Raw genomic sequence first — 25,808 nt, forward strand, 5'->3', positions numbered from 1 at the left:
CACACACACCATGTAGTTTACAAATAAACCTGAATGATTAGATTAGCTGGATCAGATGTGTTTAATTAGGGTTATATCTAAACTGTGCATGGCTGTGGCCCTCCAGGAACTGAGTTTGACACCCTTGGCCGATCCCATATTTGCCTCCCTCCCACTGTTAAAATGTAACTAACTAGATTTTTAGACTGGTACTTTTACTTGTACTTAAGTAAAATTTCATTAATGTAATGGTACTTTTACTTGAGTAGAATATTTTCGTACTCTTTCCACCTCTGAATCATTATAAAGCTGTCACTCATCTTAGTTCATTGCGATCTCACAAACTTACTTTATAATCATTGAAGTTCTCTACGCTGCACAATGAATCTCTTATTTACACTGAACCTACTACACTTTGTTATAATGAGATGATTCGTGCTGAACACAACACAAACTCAGGTAATTGGAGCGGTGAGTGGATTCTTACATGCCTGATTGACTGTTGCGTACAAGAAATCAACAGATATGTCTGTGATTGGCTATGGATGCTGCAAAACACGTTGAAATAGAAACCGATCTCCAGAGTGCAAACCATAATGCACTGGATAGTTTGGCAAATCTGATATGAAATGCCATTATTACAGCTTTAACTGAGGGTGCTATTGATTTAGTTTGAGGGTGATTAGCACCGCAGAAGAATCGGGCCTGGCTCCGGTTCTCCTGTGTTCCCTCCTGGCCTCCCTCTCCTCTCCTGAAATCATCCAGTTCCCGTCGGTCCTTTAGCTCATCCTCAGTCTTCACCCTGTAGTGTTTGGTCCGCCTTGGGTCTTCTAGTCACCAGCTCTGCCTCGGCGTGTCTCTGTCTCTGTCTCCAGCCTTCGAGTCCCAGACTCCACCTCAGCCCTCGGCCCATCTCCCCAGTCCCTTCATCCCACTGGCTCCACCTGTCTCCCTCGTCCCTCCGGCTCCACCTTTGTCCTCAGTCACATCAGGCGTCAGCTCCGCCTTATAGCCCTCCAGGCCTACACTTAGTATTTTTGTCTTGTTTTCTAGTCTAAGTATCTAAATATTCTTGAATCAAGATGCATTTACTTGACAAGTAAAACGACTGAAGATATTGTGGTGGCTTCTGCAGATGCTGTGAGGAATCGTTCTCAAAGTCTTGGGGTTTTGATGCCAGAATTTAGATTTTATTATCAGAGACAATAAAACAGAGAAAACCAAAGCAATCTCCAGAATCTTTTTCTGTACCCTCTTTTGTACAGTTTTTCTCTAGGCGTGTTCAATATAGTTGTTTTACTTTTTTTTGGCTGTGTCTGCAGCCTGCCACCCAGAAGCAGACAGGAGGCCTTAATTTTAATAAGGGCTCCATCATATATTTTGTCTAATGTTAAAACAGGACACGCAGCTTCACATACGTCTGCCTCATTCTCATACAGACTTCTATACACGCAGGCAAATACACATGATTATAACACTAGAATAATTTAATACATAAATGGCTATATTCACATTGATTATACTTGAATAATTCACATCTTTATCAATAAAACTCTTCTCCAATATTAAGTCTTGTGCCTAAAACAAGCAAAAATATCTGCCAATGGGGTAAGAAAAATAATCTTAATTCAAAGGCTAAACAAGATTATTTTTCTTACCCCATTGGCAGATATTTTTGCTTGATGTTATTGACAGAAATTCAATAACATCAAGGATGTATTTTGATTATTTATCAAGGCACACGTAATCCAAGCCGGTGGTTATGCTTTGACCTCGGTCTGTCCCAGATTTAAGACCATCTCTGATTTGATCATTCTAGTGCAGCTAAACACGGCGATGGGTAATGTATGGAAATATAGCATCCAGATGACCTACTACTGCGTGCATCTGATGGACATTATTATCCCATGAGGCCACAAGAGAGAACATGTGAATGGTGCGGAAGTGTTGTAGGTCACAAGAAAATGCAAACACACTCATACACATAAAAACCTACTGTATACTGTATAAAAGGTCCTTTAACTTTTTATGTTTTTTTTAGATTTACATGGTAACTAGTTTTTCAGTGCGGGTGGTTGGGTAATCCACCAAAAACGTTACAAACTATTCATTTGTCAACATAATACAACTGGAGAGTTTAGCATTTAAAGTAGCATATCCATGTAAATGTCAGCCTTTTGTGAAAATGACTTCTGCAGATCAGCTGAAAACAGAGAATGACAGAATGAACAGAGAAAGACTAACAACTTCTGATTCACAAAATGCACTTCGAAATGCAGAGATGATGTGCAGTTAGTGTCCTTTTAGTGTCCAGTGACAGTGGTTTGATTTTCTTTCTTTCTTTAAGCTGTGTGGAAGACTGAATTGTTACAGTAATCAGGAATAGTTACAGTAAAAGCATTAATGATGTCTGTTTTCACCACAATTCATAATTCAAAAGTATATAATTAAGTCTGTATATTGCAGTAGTTGTCAAAATGCAATCAAAAAGTCCACTCTTTTGTTTTCAGCATTAAAATGCAGCGCAATCACTCGCAGCCAAAGTTCACTTGCAATTTTGCTTGGTTCATTATAAAAATATATATTATATCAGGATTTTAACCTGGCTCCTATGCGTGTAATGATAATGTAAGAATCTGTTCTATTAGTAATGGAGAGTAACATGTTCATTCGTGATATTCACAGTTAATACAGCAGATAAAGCTCTGTCACATAATAGTGTGCCCAATGTTTAGCCAATCAAGAGCTGAAAGTGCAGAAACAAACCAGTTCACATGCTGCCTAGAATGTGTCTAATGGCCTCAAATAATCATTTAGTTTTTATAATGTCCCCATTTTCATTGTGAGGAATCAACACTGATATAATCTATACAGCAAACCTAGAAAAATATGTGCACTGCTGGGGGTGTTAACTTTCTTCTCCATATCTTCCATCACTTTACTCTTTTCCCACACTTTGCTCGGTTTCTCTACATTATCCATTCACAATTTGGAGAAAAGTTTTGTTTGTCCAGACGTCCACGTATACTGTTTCAGGAATGACAAACACGGATGTTAAATTTACGCGAGTGAATCCGTTAAATCATGCAGCGAGTCATTGATATGATTGACAGCGACAGAATAAATGATCTGACGAGCCGATGTCCAAACAGAGCTGTGCATTCAGTGATTCAGACTAACAAAACTACAGCAGCAACAAGTCTGTGTCGGATCAAACTTAAACAATGTAGTTATTAAATTAAATCTAAACATTTCAAAATATTGAATGCATTATTTAATTATTATACCAACTTATTTAATTTGTATTTGACTAAAGGTATAATTCAGCATTATAGGCTGTTGTCTGGCCTTATTTATTTATTTCTTTAAATGACAAGTGACTTTGTGACTTCCTGCACTTGCTTATATACTAAATTTGTTATAATATGTATTTTATAATAAATCAAAAGACGTGAAAAAAAAACTAGGGAGTTGAAATGGCAGCTGCAGCCAATGCGTGATCCTCTGCTGCCGTCTCCTGGTTATAACGTAATTTCCTTTTCATCTTAAAAAGTCTTTATTTTTTGAAGAGACACGTTTTTGGCACATTTCTTCATGTCGTCTTCATGAATGAAAAGTGAACCTTTAATAATGTGTATTTTACTGCACAGAGCTGAACTGGAATGCCTCAAACCAAAAGACACCTGTTCAGAACCTGAGGCTAAGGAGGGTTGTAACAGGTAAGCTAGCATGCGGTATTAGAAATAGCATATATAAATGACTTACTACACACAGTGTTGCTTCATATAGGCCTGTTTGCTTTTCAGAGGCTGTGTGAAAATGCTCCTTTCAGCCAAGTCCTCCTGATTCTGAAGCTGACCTCCGAGCCAGACTGCAGAGGTGAAGCTGATCTAACTGACAGAGCAAAGACAGAGCCTGCGTCCCAATGTGCATACTATCCATCCTCAATTCTGTGATATTAGTAATTTTCAGCACTATTTAGGGCAGATAGGGTGGATAGTATGCACATTGGGACGCAGGGAGAGTCAATGTAGAGCAGCAGCAGAAAGCAGCACTGAGACGTGACAAACTTGCTATTTCTTGGACTGAAGCAAACTCTTTTCTGCAGAATTAAGCCCATTACAATCAATGGAGTTGTAGCCGGTGAGCTTTCATACTTTTCTTTTGATTGAAATAGAATTTTTTGTTGTTGTTGTTGTTGTTTATTGCACATTATATCATTCTAAGAATGTATTTGAACATTATTGGTTTGTTTAATGGGTTAAATGTAATTATCAAATCATAATCAAATCAAATCAAAATTTAAAAAACAGTGTATTTACTTTGTAAATGTTTGAATATCTGTTGTCTGTTTACATGCTCTGCTTTATGGTAATTTAAATCCAAGGGTTTAAATCCTGTGTGTATTGGTTGTATCTACTTGTGCTTGCTCTTAAAGTGGTGTTTGTATATGTGTTTACAGGTTTTTCACCTGACTAGTTGATTGACTGACTGAATGAACACTGCAATGAACTTTAAAATAAAAAAGGGAAAAGAAGTGCAAAAGTGTGGTCAATGAGTGAAATCTAGTTGAATTCTTCTTGTAGTGGTTTGTCTTTTTCAAGTGAGAGAGTTCTGCACATTAAGAGCCTTGCAAAACAGTGATGATCCACTTAATAGATCACTTGTAGTCCCTTTCAGAGTTAAATTAGCTGTATTAAACTGAATTGAATAAATAGTTTCTACAGCAAAATTTTACAGAATTGTAGTTTAAACATTTTACAAGATGTAGCTGTAATTCGCAATGCATTATGGGTCGAATAAGGTTTTACAGTTGTTAACTGTATATTTCCATGTCAACTGTAATTAGTTTACAAGAAGCAGGTGTTATCACTGTAGCTCCTGCTTTTTACACTACTTTACTGTAGTGTGGCATTATGGGATTGCGCGCGCATCATTCAAATCTGAAATCGATTGTAGAGGCTTTATTCATAATTCCTGGTAAATTCACTTAATTTTACTTAAGAAATATATCCTTTTATATTTATTTAAGTTAATGTATAAGTGATATCATGTTGCAATAGCCTGCTATCATGACATTTAGACAAGCGGCCTTGGTCTGTGCAGTAAGATGGAAATTGCTATCATAGCGTAGTTAAGTTAGGCTAAATGCTGCATTTTTCTCATTTTGGCAGTTTAATTTTCTTATTGAGAGCATTTAAAGTAGTGTTTACCCAACTTTTAACGTAATGCCCAGTGCTAACGATTGCCATAGTAACGTTAATATCGAAATAACTGACGAACAGCAAAATATGTGAAATTTCATTTGTTTATATGTTTTCAACTGTCCCATACTGAAGTGACATCTTACTATAATTAGAAACAACATGTAAATGAGAAATGTGTCTATTGCCACTGTAGTTGTACTCGACATTAAAGCTTGTCCGGGGCAATTTTTTAATTTTTTTATGAAATACATCTTTACATGCCTGATTGGACAAGTTAGCCTGATTAAAACTTGAGTGAAAAAAAAAAAAACCTAAAAAACGCGAAACTGATTCTGATTTTATTACATTCAACATCAAAACAAATAACCTTAACAGCACACATAAACTCACAGAAGATACATGAGGGAAATGTTCAAACTGTTGAGTTTATTTATAACACATGATATTGTTAAGTAGCATAACACGTGATCTGTTGCTGATTATCACGATTGCAAATGTTACGTAAACAATTAGTTAACATTAAGTTACTTACTTTTTAGACACAATATTGAGTGTTGTTTTATTTCACCAACGAAAATCGTTCCAAACAAAGATCAAATCAAAACCATAGACTGTAAAAAAGCGGTGTTTTTACTGAATGATTCAGCATCCTGAACGAATCGGTTCAATGAATGACTCAGTTGACTCGCTCATTAAGTTATTTGCTGCCACCTAATGGTGGTTTAGTTTCACGTTTTAAAAGTATCATTGCATTTTTACAACGTTTCTTATTTGTAATTTCAAAAATTTATGTAAAACATTAATGTCATAACACAGTTGTAATTTTGCATTATAAATTATTTAATTTGATTGGTGGTACAGCTCTACAATGTATTGTTATAATTGAATTTATTAAATGTAAAAGTTTCTTTTAAAATATATGCCTTTTTGGGTGTTCATTTTGGTCTCATTTATGTAAATGCATTTTTTTTTTAAATCACAAGATAATTTTCATTATTTCTTGTAGGTGTAAAGAATAGCAGCTGATGTGGAGAAATGTTTGATGCTTCAAGACTCTCTGAAGCTGATTATATTAGGTAATGTATTCATTCTTATTCATTCTGTTGTAAATCATTTGATAAACTTGTATTTTAGATTACATTTTATATTGAAATACTGTATTGTAAGTTACATTATTGTTTATATTTATTAATTTCAGGTGCACCCAGTGGCTTTGACTAGGCCTGTTCGAGGGTCACATGGTTGTGAATTCATACCTCAGCTTTGCGGCTGGATTTTGAGTCTTATCACAACTTCAGCCTGGCGTCCCGGGAGCAGGCGTCTTTTGCACACTTGAATTAATTTCAAAGGTAACGTGTTTTAATTGAGTAATTTCATTTGTGAAAAAGGTTGCTTATTTAGTTTAAGTACTGGTAAATGCTGATTGTATTGTATAAGTGGCATTTTTACATTTATTTTATTGAGCTAGTTTCATTCAATACTGAACTTTATTGTAAAGCTTCTGCTTGTTTTAATGTGCAGATGTTTTGCTGGAATCACAACATTCACTGGATACAAGACGGATACATAGAGGCAAAACAAGTGGAAAGGTCTCAGAGAAGAGGACAACCCTCATGTGTGCTCATCTCAGAAAGCTGATGGACTTTCAGTATGTATTTATTAAATTGTCTGTTGCAGGAATATTCTAAATTTAATAAAACATAAGCTCAAACAACAGAATTTGTGGTATAATGTTGATTCCAGCATTTTATTTTAATCCTTTAACCAAAATTATACAAATTCTGTTGATTGACCTTAATTTGTTTATAGAAAGTAAATGTTCTACTCAGAATATGGCTTATTATTTGTGATATAACAGTTATTTGTAGTTATTTTGTGATGCTATGTTATTTTTATGATAAGATTTTAACTGTTGAAAGACTGACATTTTTATTTTTACCAGTAAAAGCCTTGCAATGTCTTTCTGCCAGTTTTAATAAATATTTATTTGCAACATCTTTGACTTGGTTTTTATTCATTTGTAAATGTATTAAGATAGTTCTCATGATAATTCATTTAAATCAGTATTTTACAGTTTACTGTTAAAATTATTCTTTGCAGCATTTTCATTGTTAAATTATTACAACATCATCTTGGATTTAGGGGTATTTACAGGATTTTATTGGCAACTTTTGTTGCCAGGTAAATACTGTACTTTCGTGAGATTACAAAATATTGCTGTAATATAAACTACAAGTTTAATTCAATGTTACTGTAAAAATACTACAAATTACTGTATTTCACATACGGCAATTAACTGCTTTGCAGTATTATACTGTAATCCATTTTACAGCAATTAACATCATTTTTACAACTTTTTTGCCAGTAACATCCTGTAAATTCTACAGTACATTTTTTACAGTGTGCAAATGTCATAAGTTTTAATCAGCTAGCCAAGTGTAAGTCGCTCCCATTGACTCTATATTTGCTGTTTTCAGTGCAGTGACTGTGATTTCTCATTTCACTGTCTGCTGTCAGACACATTAGTGGAAAAACAAAAGAAAAACAATTATTACAGCAACAAAGTTTCTGTTCCTGTTGAGACTTTTTTCACAACCGGTTAAATAATTAATGCAATTTTCCTTTCATTTCTATAAAAATAAATTTACACTAGATCATTGTTGCCAATGAATATAAAATAATAATAAAAAAACAAACTAAAATGGAAATTCCAAGCAGTCAAGTGATGTATTTTGCTTATAGTTGACATGAATCCATGTGTGTTTCATTTATTAAAAACAAAAAACAAAAACAAATTAATAACAGTGGTGATGTACGCAGGACTTTAGCAGTAATTAAACCCCATCCCTCCACCATCAACTGCAAGATCACATTCATATTTGAATGCAACACCAATCAAAACCAATCAAATCCAAAAATCAATCAAAATCCAGTCAACAACGGATGAATAGAACCAAGTCCTGGGGCCCGTTCTTCGTACGTCGCTAACTCAGTTAACTGGATTTGATTGTTGCCGATTTCGCTTGATCTCGGATCATTTGGTTCTTCGAAGCTCATCCTAGTCTTGCTGTCATAGCAACAGGTCCATAAACTTAAACCTGGTTTATTTAATGTAAACAGGATTAGATTGCATCTTTTTAAGCAGAATTGATATTTAAAATATGTCCCAGCCACCCTACTTTATTACAAGAGTATCCTACTGATCCGGGGACAACATTTAAAATAATGATAATTTAAAAATTAATTTGAAAATAATATAACAATGTTGTGTAGTCTATAATACTATAGACACAGCCAGTTTAACTCATTAAAAGATTTATCAGTGATGAAATAATTACTTTATAATTGTATTGGAGTCTTACACACATGCTATACAGTAACTCTGAGTCGTGCATTAATCTGAGTGATGACAGATATTATGGGAGTGGCTTGATGGAGCAGGAGATGCAGATAACTTGATCTCTAAACTTTAATGCTGTCACATAAGTGTCATAAATCTGCTTCAAAGATAAAATTAAATGAATGGCTAATTACAACATTGAAACAAAAATATAAAGCCTGTACAAATACTAGAAATCATGAATATAAACAATTGGGAATCATGTATGAATCATGAATTACAAATAAATTAGAAATAGTGCACATTTAATTTAGGCTATCTCTTAGCCTATTACATTTATGTAGTTTTGTTCGTTTGGCTGTTTCTTTATAAAGGTATTGAAATTTGTCAACTTTTTCGTCAGGTGTCTTTTTTAATGATATGATGTCATTACGTTGCTGTCTTGCCGCCAGCCAATCGCTGCGTTGCTGATCGTGGTTTCGAGGATAGATACATCTGCCCTTTTCGGGAAACACAAGAACGCGCAGTAATCTTAGATAACTTAATCCAGATATTTTAATCTAATACGCAAATTCGTTTGAAGAACCAAATTAGCCAGAGATCAGTTATCAGGATTAGTAGATCTGTAATCTTTCAAATGATCTCAGATATAATAAGAGACATACAAAGAACGGGCCCCTGCTCTACATTTTTTATTTTTCGATAAAAACAATAAGAAATCCATAATAAATGTGAAAAATGTTTTAGAGTAGCTTGAACAACGGTTTGAGTAGATTTTTTATTTATGAATGAGACCCTTTTCCTTTGATTACAGTGTTATTGAACCATAAAATGCAAAACAATGAAAACAACCAATTTTTGTACCTTAACTGATCTAAAAGCAGAATGAGATTTAACTGTGATTTTCTGTTGATACAATCAGTTTAACTGGTAAGATCCTGAGAGGGGAAGCTGTGCAGCGATTATATAAGAAAAGGAAAGGAAAGACAGTCTCAGTGAAGGTTGTTGTGAATGAACACAGACAGATGTTAGTTACAGGATCAGAGAAGGACACCTTTCCTCCGTCACAGTCCAGCTGAACTCTCACACGCTGCAGCTTCTCTTTAACTGTGAAGAGAGTCGAGGGTTGCTTTGGGGATTGTGAGCTGTATTCACTGTTCATGTACTGCACACGCCAGACATTAGTGTTAAAGAAAACATCTCCCTTCCTTTGGTTTGATGCTGTGGTTATTCCAAGAGTCCAGCATGTATTGTCTCCAACCTCCACATCCCAGCAGTGTGCTCCTGAGTTAAAGCCCTCAGATCCCAGAACACATGCATACTCATCAATCCTCTCTGGATTATCAGCAAGATTTTGACATACATCGCTGTACGATACACTGGTCAGATCAGCAGAGAGTGTGAGCCGACAATGTGCTGTGTTTGGATCTAGAGTCAACGGAGCTGCAAAGAGAATAAAATCAGATTAGAGGATAAAATATGATGGTATTAGAAAAGTAAACCAAATACATAAACATACACCATGAGGAATAGACTGTGTTTTATAGACATTATGAGTTTGCTGTATGATCTTATGATCTTATGAAATACAGTTCAGATTCACTTCAACTCCACAGAACTTCAAGTCATTATTGGAAGTATTTCTATCTCGTATGTTAATCTGTCTTTGTTCATATCTGAACTATTTAATCTTTTGTACTGAAGTCAGATCTGCTGCAGACTCACTGTGTTTGAGAGTCTCCTGCATCTTCTTCCAGACTCTGAACCGCAGGTTACTCAAGTAATGTGGGACATGAATCAAAGCTCCAGAACTCATCTGTGGATCCGGCTGTGAGATCTGGACTCTGGAAGAACATTCAGGATCAGAACTGCAGAGGATTTGAGTTCAGATCCACTGAGAGAAGAAACACCAGCAGCTCAACTTACCTTTCCATCGTGATGCTAAAGTCCTGGAAAATAGAGAGTTTGAACAACATTTAATATCTTATCAAACACTCATAACAGTTCATTGTCTCATTGTTAACGAGCATCTCTATACAAATGAAGCTGAATTCAGTCGTCACCTTCAGAAAGCAGACGTCGCTGGCTTTCATCATCTCCTCCGTGTCTTTGATTGTGTGTGAAAGAGCTGAGATGTGTCTGTTCATCTCCTCCAGCTTCTCCTTCATCATCTGCTGCTTCTGCTCCTCTTCCTCTCTCAGTGCAGTGATTGTAGCTTCTTCTTCATCTCTGAGAAACTGATGAAGCTTCTCAAACTCCTCTTTAATCTGACGCTCTGTGTGCTCAGCTTGAGACTGAAATCACATACATTCACTTCAGTCAGCTCTGCTTTAACACTCACTGCACTAATGACCATCATAACTCTTTACTCCATATCCTCACCTTGATGTGTTGCACTGTTTTATCACACTCTGCTTTCATTTCTTCTGCATGTTTGAGCTTGTTTTGTAAAGATGTCAGTGCTGTATTCAGTTCCTCCTACAAGTTAAGATGGAAATCTGTTAAACTTATAAGAGGTTTAGTATGTTTGTATTGTTAATTGTATATGTGATTCTTAGACTATGGGCACTTTTATGTTCTTTGGTCATATTTTTAAAAATACATATAATTTTGGACAAATTCCTCTTTCTTTATCAAACTAACAATAAAACCACCTTAAAAACTTTTTACTACCTTTCTATTATGATTTTTTCATACTTTTAAACCTCCTTATAGGTGTCAAAATCACTGTTTTCTCCTTGTTGCACACCCAGACTTTTAAACTTCAACAATGAAAATACAGCTTAAAAATATGACTTATCTGGTAACTATTAATGTACCTGAATTAAGCACTAGTAAAATAATTAAAACACATTATAGTATTTAATGTGAGAGCACTATCAATATTACTTTTTATACACAATATAGCTGTGCGGACAGTATTGGTGTCATTTCCAGCACAACACTGTACTGTCTCTTTAAGAAGCTTGTGTGAAAGATTGTTTCCGTGGTTTCTATGGAAATGTTCAGTGACATCAGAGCACATGCTGGACATGGAGGGAATTTAAACAAATGAAGAAAAATCAAGTTAAATATTGCTTGATCAGTTAATATATTTATTCTACGTCATTTCCAAACATGCTGTACCTTCAAGGGTGTTTTTAAAAAGCTAAAAATGTTACGTTAAATAAGAGTATTTTGCATACATGAAATGCTAAGCATTAATTCAAAGCTAATCAGTGAAGCTATCTTCCAATGCCTCTGTGCTGGAAATTACATTATGGTTACAAAGTACAATTGATATGTTTAATGACTTTGTGAATTGAGTTTAATGAGTGTGATGAGTTTAAGACTGTTTCTAATAAATATCTCTGCTGTTTCTCTACATTCATACATGCTCTACTTAATATAAAAATTCAAGTTATTTATTGTCTAATAAGCTCTTACCCAAACCAATATCAAATTTCAGAGAGTGACAGGTGTACGGTTCAGCATTTGGTCCTTAGGACAGTTCATTTATCTCATTGACAAATGTATAATTATTGTACATTGTGGAAAAACTGGTAAAACTAGTTACAAAAATGATCTTTTCTTCTTGAGTGGCATAAGTTATTCTATATTTAAATAACAGCTGTATATTGAGATGTGGTGGAAATTACATTTGTTCATTGCAGGTCGGAAAATTTTTAAATATGAACAATTTCTCTTGTAATCTAAGTTTGTCCTCTTACAGACCTTAAAACTAGACAAATTATTTAAACTTATGAGACTGTGTTACGTGACTTTTGAACAAGTTTTTTTATTCAACTTCACAAGGCTAAAAGTGCTCCTAGTTGAAGAAACGCCATATGGTCAAATAGTCCCATTTGTGCCTGAAATTTGCAGGTCATATATATTTGTAAATTAAATGATTTAACTTGTAAAGGATGAACATTCAATTGTGTACACAACTGGATGATTAAACACAAAAATATTACTAGCAAAGCGCTGTGCTTAGCATATGAAATAAAATACATTTTCTGATCATACCTTGTGAGGTGAAAGCACTTCTGTGATGGGTCTGAATGTGTGATTGACATGTTTCTCTGAGTCTCTGCACACTAAACACACCGGCTGTTTGTCCTCCAGACAGAAGAGTTTGAGTTTCTCACTGTGTAAACTGCAGATCTCCTCAGATCCTGATGAACGCCTCTCATTTCTCTCCTTTATCAGTGAATCACACAAGTTTTTTAACGCTAGATTACGTGGAGGATCTGCTCTTGAGGATCTTCTTCTGCAGACGGGACACTCCTGAGTTTTCTTGGTCTTCCAGAACTGTTGAAGACACTCTTTACAAATACTGTGACTACAGGACAGAATAATAGGATCCTTGAAGATTTCACAGCACACGGGACAAGAAAGCTCTTCCACAGATTTTGAGTCCATTTCCTCTTCTTCTGCAACGACTTACAATTTACTTTCACTTTCTGAAAATTTGTTTGAAAAGTAAATAACAATTACAATCAAAATCAAACCTATTCTGTTCAATACACTTCTCCAAAATCCTCATTTATAGTGTCCTCCTCTGATCTCCACAACACTGACTCTTTTTAGCTTTCAGTATGATGTGTAAAGGAGAAATAATAAGACTAGTCACTTCCTGGTGAAGGTTAAAGGTAAAGAAGGGTGGAGTTTCTGATGTTTTTTGAGCTTCTGAACAGAGACTGAATGTACAGTTTAACTTTATTTGTGCTTTCATCCACCGGACTCAATAAACTGATAAGAGAATCAAATACCTTCCTGAAAAAAAATAAATAAATTAGAAACCTTTAAAGAATTTGTAATGGTCTTACTGGTTTTATGTGAAACATGCTAATCATTATAACATAATCAAATCCTGTGTAATAATAATTTAATAAAATATTAATTAATTTAGAGTGACAATGTGAATGTATTTTTTTAAGCAGGAAAGGCCCTGTCAGTAGCAGCACAATAATTAGACAAAAACAACAGATATCTAGTTTATTTTCCTAATATTCTACCAGAAACACTTTCAATGAAACACTAGGGGAAGGGAATCACAGCCTACATTTATAAATCAATCCATATAAATCTGGCATTTTTAACATGGGCTCTTGTGCGCAGAACTGATTCAAATGCAGCACTGGCTTTTAAAAACAACAACAAAAGGGTATTGTCTGTGTATTTTAAGAATCTTTTTGTTAATGTAATCAGCAATGACTTAATCATAATAAAGAATAAATAAATAAATAAAAGATTGACAAATTTGTTGTTTGATGCGGCAGTTCTTATTCCTTGGGGTTTTACGGCAGAACGCAGCAGTTTATTTTTACTTTTAATTTTGGCAGCGGCGTGGCGTACCCATAGACTGTAAATATGTGGAATTTTGATCAGGCAGTATTTTAGACAGTTGACGCAGAGGTCCTCACAGGAACAACGCATGTGACGCATTCTGCGCGCGGGAGCTGCTGTGAAGTACTCTACGTAAGTTTTATTTTTTTGTGCCTTTATACCAGATGTGAAGTATTTAGTTTCACCTTGTTTATCTTAATTAGTCTGCCTGACTTAGTTTTATAGTAATATATAGTAATGGGCGATATATCTGTGCAGAGGAGGGCATTCAGTGAGCTTAATGTGAGGAGCTGTCAGCTAATGTATCGTCATTGAAGTTAAACCAGAGCGGCTGTTTTGTTATATTTATCAGTTTTAAAGAACCGACAATACTAAATATTCATTTCCAAAGAAGCACATACGCTGCTCTACTGCTTTAGTTTGTTATCAGTGGATTTTAATATCGTTTTATTACTGAATATGTTAAAGAGGCTAGTTGAGAAGCAAACATTGGCTGTGATTAGCATAAATAGTCAGTATAACGCTAGTCATCATATTCTCAAAGCCTAGAGAAGCTACAAGACAGTTTGGACATTACGGTCGCAAAACCTGTTAAATGTGTACTTCGACAGCATTTTGGGTCGTTACGTTATAATAGCAGGCTAACTAGATAGCATTTTTGGTGCGTAGTGTCAAACTAATAAGCTGACTAACGTTACATAGATAACATTTTAAGGCATCATAGTCTGAAATAAGGAGTTGAGTGTTGACTGCACACATCTACTGTATTATAGTCTAAGTCTCTAGACACAACCACAATTTCTATTGAACCTGTGTATTTTATTTTTTTAAATCTTAAATATTAATTTATATCACATTCATCTTTCTATATGACCTAAATGTGTGTTTGTGGCACACACTAACCTTAGCTGCTTAGCACACAATAGTGTTTTCTTGAAATTAAGGAAAATAAATTCAACAGATTTGCAATTAAATCATATATGATAGTCGTTTATACAGGTCTGGTACATTAAGTGTAACACTCTTATTTCTCTCATTATCATGCAGTCATTTGCAGCACTATGGCGTTTAACTTCAGTCAGTCGGGCACTGGAGGCTTCGCCTTTGGAGCTCCTAAAACTACCGCTCCACCCACCGCAGGCTTCGGGCTGCAGACCAGCACTCCTGCAGGAGGCGGCTTCTCTTTCGGGGCCGGCCAACCCCAGGCTCAGTCCTTTGGAAACCAGCCGTCTCAGATCGCAGGACTCCTCGCACAGCCAACGCAGAATAATGGAAGCACGCAGGGTGGATTCAGCTTCGGAGCCCCGGCTCAGAGCACCACCCCGAGTGGAGGCTTCTCTTTCGGGTGAGGTTTTATCTGGAGCGAATAATGTTCACAAATTTGGTCTTAATAAAGCAATAATAAACAGTTCTTTCAAGGACCAGAGCACGACAGCCGTGCTCCGTAAATAAAAATGCCTTTTCGTTTTCTTCACAGAGCAGTTGATTTTTAATTATCTGAAAGCTCTGAGCTTGGAGTCAGTTAATTGATGTGCTTTTGTTAAAGCAATCAGATGATATTATTTTTTTAAATAACAGTGTTCAACAGCAGAATCCCTGGTGAAAAGCTATCTTATGATTCTGCAACGAAATCTACAACAATTAGAGAATCTAAACAAGCAAATCACTTCAAAAGATCTTTAGCTCCGCCCACTCCCATGAAGCACTGCTAATGATGTAGAGTCAGTTTCCCAACACTCTCAAACTACTTATTTTGTAATGGGAAAAAAATTGTCCAAACCAAACTGTGGTTGTGAGTTACTTCTGGTAACTGGTTGGTTTGGTTCATGGCTTCTTATTCTTAGACTTTCCCTTAGTTAATCATTACAAGACAAATTAGGGAAAAATACTTTTTAAAGCAAAGGCCACTAAAACTGTGGCCAGGCACTGTATATAATTAATGTTGACTATTTACAGTAATAAAGAGTGCAATGTAGCAAGCTTTGAGCAGTAAGAATTTCAGGAAGGTGGCTTCATTTGTGTCTTTGGACATTTGCTGTATTCCTGATTGATTTCAAAGTGAACCCTAAAAAGGCATGATATGCTTTTCCATCTGTGCAACACTCTGTCATGGCTCTCTCTGGTGTGTAAGTGCCTTTATTTGTAGAACTCTTTCAAGATGACTTGAGAATCTGACTGGTCCAGAGTTGTATAGATCCATTGTGTAACTGAGAGGTGACAGTGGAACAGCAGGACTGGAAACCGTTTACATGTCTGTTATATTTGAAGAGTCTGTTCATGTCTTTGCGTCCAGCGCCTCCCTTCCAAAACTCAGCACACCGGCAGCGTCTCAGCCTGCGACCACAAGCGTGACTCTGGGGGCTTCATCTGCAGGGGCGGGCTTCAGTTTCGGAGGTCTCGCCCCTCAGACTACTGCAGCAGCCCAGCAGCCTTTGGGCGGATTCAGCTTCGGGACGCCCAAAGTTCAAGCATCCTCAGCTGCCCCAGCACAGCCCACCCCTGTGCTCTCACTAGGGGCTCAACCCACAGGTAACACCAAGTACACGTCTTGACATCGAAATGAGGATTTTGAGAGTTTTTTTTTTTTTTGTCCTATTCTGCTAGAAGCTGACAATTTGGTCCCGATCTCCAGCTCTCTGAAATGCTCCTACACCTGCCACCATTTAATGCTACACGAAGCAGAAAGTAGCTCTGAGATACAGAAATACACACAAATAAATTACAGACTGCATTGTGGACACATTCATTCCAATAACTGAGCAGAAGGTCAAGCCCTGCCCCCAAACTTCCTGTTTCGGTTGAATATGTCTGCAAACTCACAAAGAAAGAAAATCTTTGGTTTTTCAAACCGTTTCAAGGGGTCTTGAATTTTTTTTTTTTTTTTTTTCTCCACTTGGAGTTTGTTATACACACTGTATCACATTGTGTCACACTGGTTCCTTTTTGAAGAAAATATGCAAAAATGCTTTTTTGTCTGCTTATTTATTAGTTTTTCTGTTGATTTTCAGGTCTGACTCTTGGAGCTCCTGCTACTGCATCCACAGCCTCAGCAACTGCAATTAACTTTGGAATTAAAACATCAGGTACAGTATGTAATATGTAGTGTGGCTATTCTAATATTAGAACAACTTGCAAAAGAGGGCAATAGTTATGTAATACATCTTTTGTTGTTGTTGTTTAGCCACCCCAGCCCCTACCAGCTCTGCACTGGGTCAGTCCCTGTCGGCTCCGGTGTCCTCTCTGTTTGCGACTCCTATAGCCTCAACACCAGCCACAGGATTCACATGTGAGTTCTTTCACACATCTTCTAGTTCAGTCAAGCTGACGTTTTGTCTGGTACCCAAAACAGTATTAACAGTCTTCTATCAGCCTAGAAGTTGACTGAGCAAAGCCAGAGAAGAGCAGAAGCAGGAGACAAAGTAATGATGATAAAAAGGGGCAGAGTTTATTAAATAATCTTAGCTGTGTATGTTTCAGTGCTCAGACTTTGTCAAATCCAATAAGTAGTGTTATACAACAATCAATAGCAGTGGAAAATGACTGCTTCACAACATCGTCCCGTGACGTTAAAAACCTTGAAATGGAGACATTCTCTTATCTCTTACATGAAGACAAACCACACAATCATAGACTAAACAACAATGGAAAAATAAACTAAAATAGAATGTAAATGACTAATCAATGGATGAGTCAATGAAATGAGTATATAAATGGCTTAAATGATTATTATAAATTTAATATATGATTAAGTGGAATAATAAAGTGATTAATGGTTGCCTAAAACCACTTGGTTGTACCACAAGGCTTCTGGGGAAATGTGTGCATGTATCTTGAATGTGTATTGAATGGTTTAAGATCATTTATACTATATATATATATATATATATATATGTATATATATATGTATGTATGTATGTATGTATGTATGTTGAATGCTTGAATCTGATTGGCTGACGAACGTTCTAAGGGGTGCAATTTTTTTCAGGAAACGCACAGCGAACGTAGTTCCAGGCAGCTCATGACCGCATTACATGACCATATCACTTCACCAAATGATTTCTGTTATTTCAAAGGTCTTACAACAGCAAAATAACCAAGACCCACAACGACACTGGCCAAACAAATAAATAAATATAGTAAACAAAAGGATAAAAACGACAGATCATGGCCATGTTTTTGCCACAAAATTACGCTTTATTATGTACGGAAAACACATACACTCTGTCTCCCGCTCGCTCTCACTCACAGACCGCACATACATAACAGTTAGCTGCACACACACTAACATACATCACGCTATTGTTAGTGCTACTCTGACGATTTTATCAGTAGTTTAACAACTTAAAAACTACATGACTTCTCACAAGCGAGGTAACAACTACGGCACTGTTCGTGAAGAAAATGAACTTAAAGTTTCACTATAACTAGAGACATTGCTGCCGAACACTATTGAGAGACGCACAGAGGTAATCTCTCTCTCTCTCTCTCTCTCTCTCATAACTTAGTTATTAACTGTGTTAACTGCATTAGTCTGTTATCAACAGCTCAAGCCTACATTACTAGGTTTAAAATGATGTTTTGGAATTGGCAACGGAGGCGTTGGATGAGATGCGGAAGAAATAATCCTACTCACAATAGCGATTTAAGTAGAAAAACCATACGAATGCCTTGAAATATATCATCTGATCGATGTCTTGAGGTTTGGTAACTGTAGTATAAGCGGAATAATTGCCTTCGGTTTGTTGAATTATTAGAACCTCGGGTGTGCATTATTTTTCTAATAATTCAACAGACCAAAGTCAATTATTCCTTACTTAAATTACAAATACGGCATCACTCGATGATGAATAAACTGCAACTAATCTTCGAACCGTGTGCGTGTGTGCCGAACCATGGGGCCTTGTTCAAACGGATCAACTGTGATCGGTTGAACTCCAAATCTGGGTGCTTGCCATCACTGAAGGAAGGATGAATTTTAAAGTGTATGAAGACGTCTTCCAGGAAAATATCAGGTTTCGGTTCATGACGTCAAGCTTTAGAGCAGCTAGGTGATGTAACGAGACAATGACCCAAAGCACACAAGTAATACCAGCTAAAGAATGACTGAAACAGAATCCAGATGCTGTGGCATAACCTAAAAAGGGCTGTGCTATCAAGCCCAGAAATATTGCTAAAATTAGAGGGACGGTAAAAAATGTTGTTAGCACAGAGAGAAATGATTTGGTGGAGGTTTTGCTGCTAAAGACGATCTAAAAATAACACAATCCAATTACTTTCTCTACCTTGCTTTGCAAAGATTGCACAGTGTATTCGATAATATGTCCAAAGCTTGTTTATTTGTGTTTTTTGTTAGTTTTTATAAATAAAGATCAGACCATTACTTTTATGACTATTCAATGCAGAAATCCAGATATTTTCAAAGGGTTCACAAACGTATTCTTGCCACTGGCTGTATATGTAATTACAACTAAATATTTGCAATGCTGAGGCTCACTCTTTAGGTATAATATGTATTTAGAGAGAGAGAGAGAGAGACTCAGTGTTGTTAATGTAGTCTTAGGCAAGTCTATCACATTATCACACGATGTCTAATGCAACTGAACACCACAATAACACGAAATATTCCTGTTTATTCTATTTTTGCTCCAATTTTATTATTATTATTATTATTTTTAAACACAGATAAAGTCAGATTTTTTGCCATCCAAACAACAAGGACTTTAAAGCATGCCCTATCTGTTACAAGCAAACAAATGACAAACCATCAAGTTTTAGGTCATGGAAATTCCTTTCTTCATTTATGTGCTTTCTTTTAAGTTAAATATCCACTAATTACATAGTAAAGGAGGTCAATTGGACAAAAGGTGTGTTAAGTCTCATTTAGGACAGTTCTAGAGCAGGGATGGGACATTATGGCTCCATCATGGGCTCTAATCAACAAGCCATATGACCTAGCAAGCTCGTTTTGAAGTTAGTATAATTAGATATAATGATAGCTAACTTGTGTCAACATGAAACATTTTTTTTTTTACATTTAACATGTTTCGAGGAGGATGTTTTTAGCAATACTTTCATTGCTCGTTTCACATCATCATCGCTACCTGAGGTGTTGTTGCTAACTGCAGACATATCTTTGTGCAAACGGGAAAATCATTAAACTTAGATCAAGTTAAAAACATATAGGTACGTATTTCATTAAAAGACTAATGGTAGATCATATGCAGATAGAATTAAAATGCAGCAAGACAAAACATAATATTTACTTACCTAATCTGTCACGTAGTAGAGACTAAGGCAAATTAGCTGTACTTCTTTATTTATGTGTTTTTTTTCAAATTAGCTGTAGACCGTTACAATGTACACGTCACGAAGTAGCACTTGAAGTCGCGCATGCGCAAACTGTCTTTGCCCTTCCATCAGCTGTTGTTGCTTAAAGTCCGTAAGTCTTTTATATTAGACTCGGATGATCAATTTTAAAATATTTGAAAGAAAGTCGAGAAGTGGGTTAAGTCACATAAAGGTTGCTTTCAGTTTATGATGTTAATACTATCTCCAACCAGGAGGGGTCGCTAGTTTCCAGCCGCTGCTCGTATTAATTACAGCGTAGTAGGACGTGCACTCTAACGTAAACATTTACTAACATTAGCAAATAAATGAAAACTGACCATGAAAACAACATTTTCAGTCAAGATGGTAAACAGAATATCTTTTTTAACAAATTCAAGGTGATACCCATATGTTTGTTTTTATTTAAATCGCCATCACACCACTTGCTCACAAACAACTGGACGCCGGTGTTGCGCTTGCCTCAAATTTCAAAGGTAAAATGCATAATCAACAAAAGCTTTTTGCCAGATGCATGACAGAAATGTTTGCATTAAACTATGTTCTTAGGGTTTCCACGGGTGCTTAAAATGTCTTCAGTTTAATTGTTTAAATATAAGGCCGTGAAAGTGGTTCAAAAAGTCTTAATTATAAGAGGTCTTAAATTTGGGGACAGAAAGACAAAAATTGCCATATAGATTAATATGTCAATTAAACTTCAAAAGGCTATGATTTCACTGAATAAATATGAGCGCTGCTGGTTTGAAAGTACTGTGCTGTTACTGTGGAAACCGCGATATTTCTGCCGTTCAGACAGCGACACCTGCTTTTCAATAAACCCTTCTGCTGTTTTTGCTACATATTTTTAAATGTGAACCAGTGGATCGACAAAAAGCTAATGCATTATAAAAATCTAAACAATTAAGATACTAAGATATATTTGTTTTTAATATAATAATTGTTTAAATTAATATAATAATCAATACATTTGACTCATCCATTTTCTTGATTGTTTAAAGGCTGAAATGTGCAGGTCTTAAAAAGGTCTTAAAGTCTTAAATTGGATTTTAAAAATGCTGCAGATACCCGTTATTTTATAGCACCATTTGAAATTGCTATTTTTATTTTATTTTTTGCAAATTTACAGACAATGCAATAGAGATGTTTATATGTTGGGGTAATATATTGCTGTCAACTGACAACAAAGTTCTGAATTAGCATAACTGCACAAGTTTTATAGTTAATAAAATCTTTAAGTAACAAACTACATTAATTATACTTTAATTTCCTTCAATAAAAAGGTGTGTGGATGTGGATTAGTGATCTGACCCCTTGGTATAAAGGAGTAAAAATGCTGGCCCTCGTCAATATCAAAGGTGCCCATCCCTGTTCTAGAGAAGTCATTGTGAGATCACATGGTTTTTCTCTCCTCTGTCAGTGGGCTCGTCGGTGGCTCCTGTGGCGACCTCAGCCTCCATCGCTCCCACAAGCCTGTCCCTGAAACCTCTAGGAGCCGCTCCTGCTATAAGCACAGGTGCCCTCGCTTATTCCCACACACTGCCTTTGCACATTAATACACGCTGAGCAAATAATTGGCGCCAATATATCATTTTCCTATCAGTTATTTGTATTGTTTGAGCATGTGTTTGTGTCTTTTGTAGCTGTTGCTAGCACTGGAGCCACTACTGGCTTTTCTCTGGGACTGAAGCCCATTGCATCTACTGCACCAGCCACCATCACCTCCACCGCCGTCGTCACAACCAGGTACAAAGCTGTTCACATCTGAGCTGTTGTGATTTTTGTAGGGCTGGGGTGATAAATCGATGCAGAATCGATTCGTGGATGGATTCTGAGATTTTCCGAATGCATTGCAATTCCTCTGGAATCGATTCTGAGCGTAGATGTTAACAGCAGATGGCGCTCTACTCTAGTTTTTATCCGCACACTCAAATGCGCTTATGCGTTCGGCTGAGTCTGTAATCTCACCTCGGCTCAGAATGCTTTTATGACGCCAGATTAATGTAAACACAGCCCGCTGTGAATTCGCTTCAACCTTTTTGAATTTTATGAATGATTGTTTTAGGTTCAAGTGTGTAAGGATTTGGAAATAAGCAGAGTACAGCTGTTTCTGAAGCATGCAATGCATCTGCTGTTCAAGACTAAGCTCAGAATCCATTCCAGAGGGATTGCAATGCATTCGGAAAATATCAGAATCGATGCTGAATCATCGCTTTATTTTCTCAGCCCTACACTTTTGTGGGGGTTTTTTCGAGTTGCATATCCAAATTCTTGTGTTGTATTCAGCACTGCTCCGGTGATGTCGTACGCTCAGCTGGAGGCTTTGATTAACAAGTGGAGCTCAGAGCTGGAAGACCAAGAGCGACACTTTCTACAGCAGGCCACTCAGGTCAATGCCTGGGACCGTATGCTGGTGGAGAATGGAGAGAAGGTAGAGGAATGCATTCATCTTTTAGCACACTGTTTTCTGGTGCCACATACACCATCTTTGCACTGGTACAGTTATAGCAATTCACACATTCCCATTATGAAACCTTTCAAATAGAGCAGGAATCAAGGCTTTGTCGAGACAACATTCTTGTAATGCACCTGTTTTGGAGATTTCCCACATATACAGACACTGCTGCATGTTATGTTACACATTTCACATTTTGAGTCTCCCATAGTTAACTTATCCATCTTTAAACCTGAATCTAGTGTTGATGGCACACTGCCTAAAACCACAGGTTTCCATTGACAAGTATTCTTTTTCTTTTTTTCTTTTAGATAACTGCTTTACATAAAGATATGGAAAAAGTGAAACTGGACCAACGAAGGTAATCCATGTTTTAATTTATTTAAAAAGCTGTATTATATTGAAAACATTCTAAAGTAATTCACAAAACTTGAATTTCTTGGTGGAGGAGCATTAAAGGGATAGTTCGCCCAAAAATGAAAACTGTCATTAATTACTCACCCTCGTGTCGTTCCAAACCTGTAAGACCTTCGTTAATCTTCAAAACACAAATTAAGCTATTTTTGATGGAATCCGAGAGCTCTCTGACCCTCCATAGACAGCAAGGATCCTAACATGATCAAGGCTCAGAAACGTAGTAATAACATCGTTAAAATAATCCATGTGACATCAGGGGTTCAACTAATTTTACAAAGCTACAAGAATACTTTTGTGCGCAAAGAAAGCTGATCACCCTGGTGACATTTTGGAAAGTATTAGGGATGTAACGATACCATTTTTTTCAGAACCGATACCGAAAAATCAGAGTATCTGCCGACACGATCCAATTCGATACCAGCGCAGTTTTCTTTAAATCAATGTAGTTCAATCTATTCTTCTGTGTGTTGACCTGATCATCACTCTTTTGTGTTAAACACAAACCACTTCATTTTATTGAAAAATAACAAATGAAAAAATATATAATCATAATCTATAACAAAAATACTATTATAAACTAGGTTAGTGGATAATTCAGCAGCAAAAGATACTCTAGTCTAGAAGAATCATGGGTGCACAATTTGATCAAATCTATTTAGTGGGGAACAAATAAAAGTTAATAATTGTAAGACTAAATCTGGTAAAATGTTACACATTGCTCTTTGTATTGTTGTAAAATACATTCATGAAAAACAAGTAAATATATTTAGATATATACTACAAATTAAAAGACATTTCTTGAAGTAATGTCTTGAAGTAATGAAGGCAGCAGCATATGATAGATAGGACAGAACAAGAAAGACTATTAATAATCTTTCATTGTGCAAAAGTATTATAATACGAAAGGCTCCAATACAGAGCGGCACAAAGCGCTCATGCGCATCCCGAGCGCAGAATGATGCATTTGAAGCAACACGGAGTCGCAGCGCGCAGCATAGAAATGTTATAGAGATATTGATGCATAGTGTATTGACTGTGCAATAGTTTGAGCCTTTTCTTTTAACAGTTTCAAATCTCAGTTATTGAGCACTCTTGTAGAGAGTTTGATCATTTTCACTGTCATAACCGAACACGACACGCAGTTTGAACCCTGAATGAAGGATGACAGACAGCCGCAGCAGAGAGAAGAGTTTATGCGAACTTGAATGTAATGACTTAAATATTCATCTGTACCTAAACTATGGAACAGCTTCAGAACACTTGAAATATAGTGCACGAAAGTTTTATGCTGCTTTATAATGTTTTTGTGCTTTTTATGGGGCTTAACAGTAACACGCAATAGTATACGCGCAATATCGGATTTGGATCGGTGTCGTCTGACCGATACCCGATCCAGCAGAAAATGCCAGTATCGGAGCCGATACTGATATAAGTATAGGATCTAAGCATTCCTAGAGAGTATCACATACGTATCCGCTTGCATGTGGAGGAGACGAATTGTTGAATAGTTATTTTTGTCATCCGAAGATGAACGAAGGTCTTACGGGTTTGGAACGACATGAGGGCGAGTAATTAATGACAGAGTATTGATTTTTGGGTGAACTGTCCCTTTAATGGTTTGAGTGGACAGTGACCAGTCGCAATCAAAGATATCACCATGCTTTATATGCCATGTTTTACGTGAACTTTGAGCTTCTCATATTTTGGTGCTCGTACCACAGGTTGGATCAGGAACTGGACTTCATCCTGTCCCAGCAGAAAGAGCTGGAGGATCTTCTTAGTCCATTAGAGGAGTCTGTGAAGGAGCAGAGCGGAACCATTTACATGCAGAACGCAGATGAAGAGCGAGAAAGAACGTAAGAGATCAATCAGCCATCTAAGCATCTCATATACTGTGATAAGAGTATCTGAACGATCTCTTTTATCCAGGTACAAGCTGGCAGAAAATGTAGATGCCCAACTCAAGCGAATGTCCCAAGATCTGAAAGAGATTATTGAACATCTCAACACATCCAGCGGTCCTGCTGACACCACTGACCCGGTATGCAAAATATGGCCAATAGTCCAGACAGAAATGCTCTTAATGAATTGTTGTGTGATCTGTACTAAGAATGACTGGTGTTTTTCAGCTTCAGCAGATCTGCAAAATCCTCAATGCACATATGGACTCCCTGCAGTGGGTAGAACAAAATTCTGGTTGGTATATTTTTGGCTTTAAAGCCTTTTTACACAGTGAAAAATCAACTGTCAGTCCATTAAATGCATTATGAATGTTAGCTTGTATTCTTAACATGTACTTTTTCTGTGCAGTTTTACTCCAGAGGCGAGTGCAGGAGGTCTCAAAGCTGTGTGAAAGCCGCAGCAAGGAACAAGAGAAGAGCTTTCGTTTAAACTTCCAGTGATCATGCAGTTTTTTTCCCTCTCTTTTTCTCAGTCAGATGTAAATGAATGTCATTGTTTTTGGTATTTGCTTCAAAATAAAATTACTTTCTACCCCATTTCCTCTTAATTAGTTGTACTTTTTAAAAAATTCATATTGCTTGCGGTTTACAAATTATCATAGGTTCTCACAGTTTAGTGATCGAGCAATTCAGGTAGAAGACTTAGTCATTTTTAAAGATGTAAAATGAAGAATACACCTGCAAAAAGGGGAGTTTCTCTTCCTGGTTCACACTTACGGGGTAAAACGAGCCAATCAGCTGCATGGAGCTCCACCATAGCAACATGGATCCTGGCA

The 25,808-nt window shown here is 36.5% G+C and overlaps 2 protein-coding genes across 2 annotated transcripts; one reads left to right on the plus strand and one right to left on the minus strand.

Moving 5' to 3' along the window:
* Nucleotides 1-7,897: 7,897 nt before the first annotated feature.
* Nucleotides 7,898-13,156, minus strand: LOC131553624 (nuclear factor 7, brain-like). Its single transcript, XM_058798414.1, has 6 exons — nucleotides 12,535-13,156; nucleotides 10,909-11,004; nucleotides 10,590-10,820; nucleotides 10,453-10,475; nucleotides 10,252-10,370; nucleotides 7,898-9,969 (listed from the first exon to the last, which is right to left on the minus strand). Exons 1-6 carry the CDS (start codon nucleotides 12,928-12,930, stop codon nucleotides 9,419-9,421), a joined length of 1,416 nt encoding a protein of 471 aa, XP_058654397.1. The 5' UTR covers nucleotides 12,931-13,156; the 3' UTR covers nucleotides 7,898-9,418.
* A 702-nt stretch (nucleotides 13,157-13,858) lies between these two features.
* On the plus strand, nucleotides 13,859-25,569 carry nup62l (nucleoporin 62 like). Its single transcript, XM_058798413.1, has 13 exons — nucleotides 13,859-13,989; nucleotides 14,905-15,202; nucleotides 16,151-16,386; nucleotides 16,866-16,940; nucleotides 17,039-17,143; nucleotides 21,620-21,715; nucleotides 21,843-21,945; nucleotides 22,486-22,630; nucleotides 22,966-23,015; nucleotides 24,793-24,927; nucleotides 25,001-25,112; nucleotides 25,201-25,267; nucleotides 25,382-25,569. The coding sequence occupies exons 2-13, from the start codon at nucleotides 14,919-14,921 to the stop codon at nucleotides 25,471-25,473; spliced, it is 1,500 nt and encodes a 499-aa protein (XP_058654396.1). The 5' UTR covers nucleotides 13,859-13,989; nucleotides 14,905-14,918; the 3' UTR covers nucleotides 25,474-25,569.
* Nucleotides 25,570-25,808: the final 239 nt, after the last annotated feature.

The sequence above is a fragment of the Onychostoma macrolepis genome, chromosome 14, assembly GCF_012432095.1.
Source record: "Onychostoma macrolepis isolate SWU-2019 chromosome 14, ASM1243209v1, whole genome shotgun sequence".
Classification (NCBI taxonomy): Eukaryota; Metazoa; Chordata; class Actinopteri; order Cypriniformes; family Cyprinidae; genus Onychostoma; species Onychostoma macrolepis.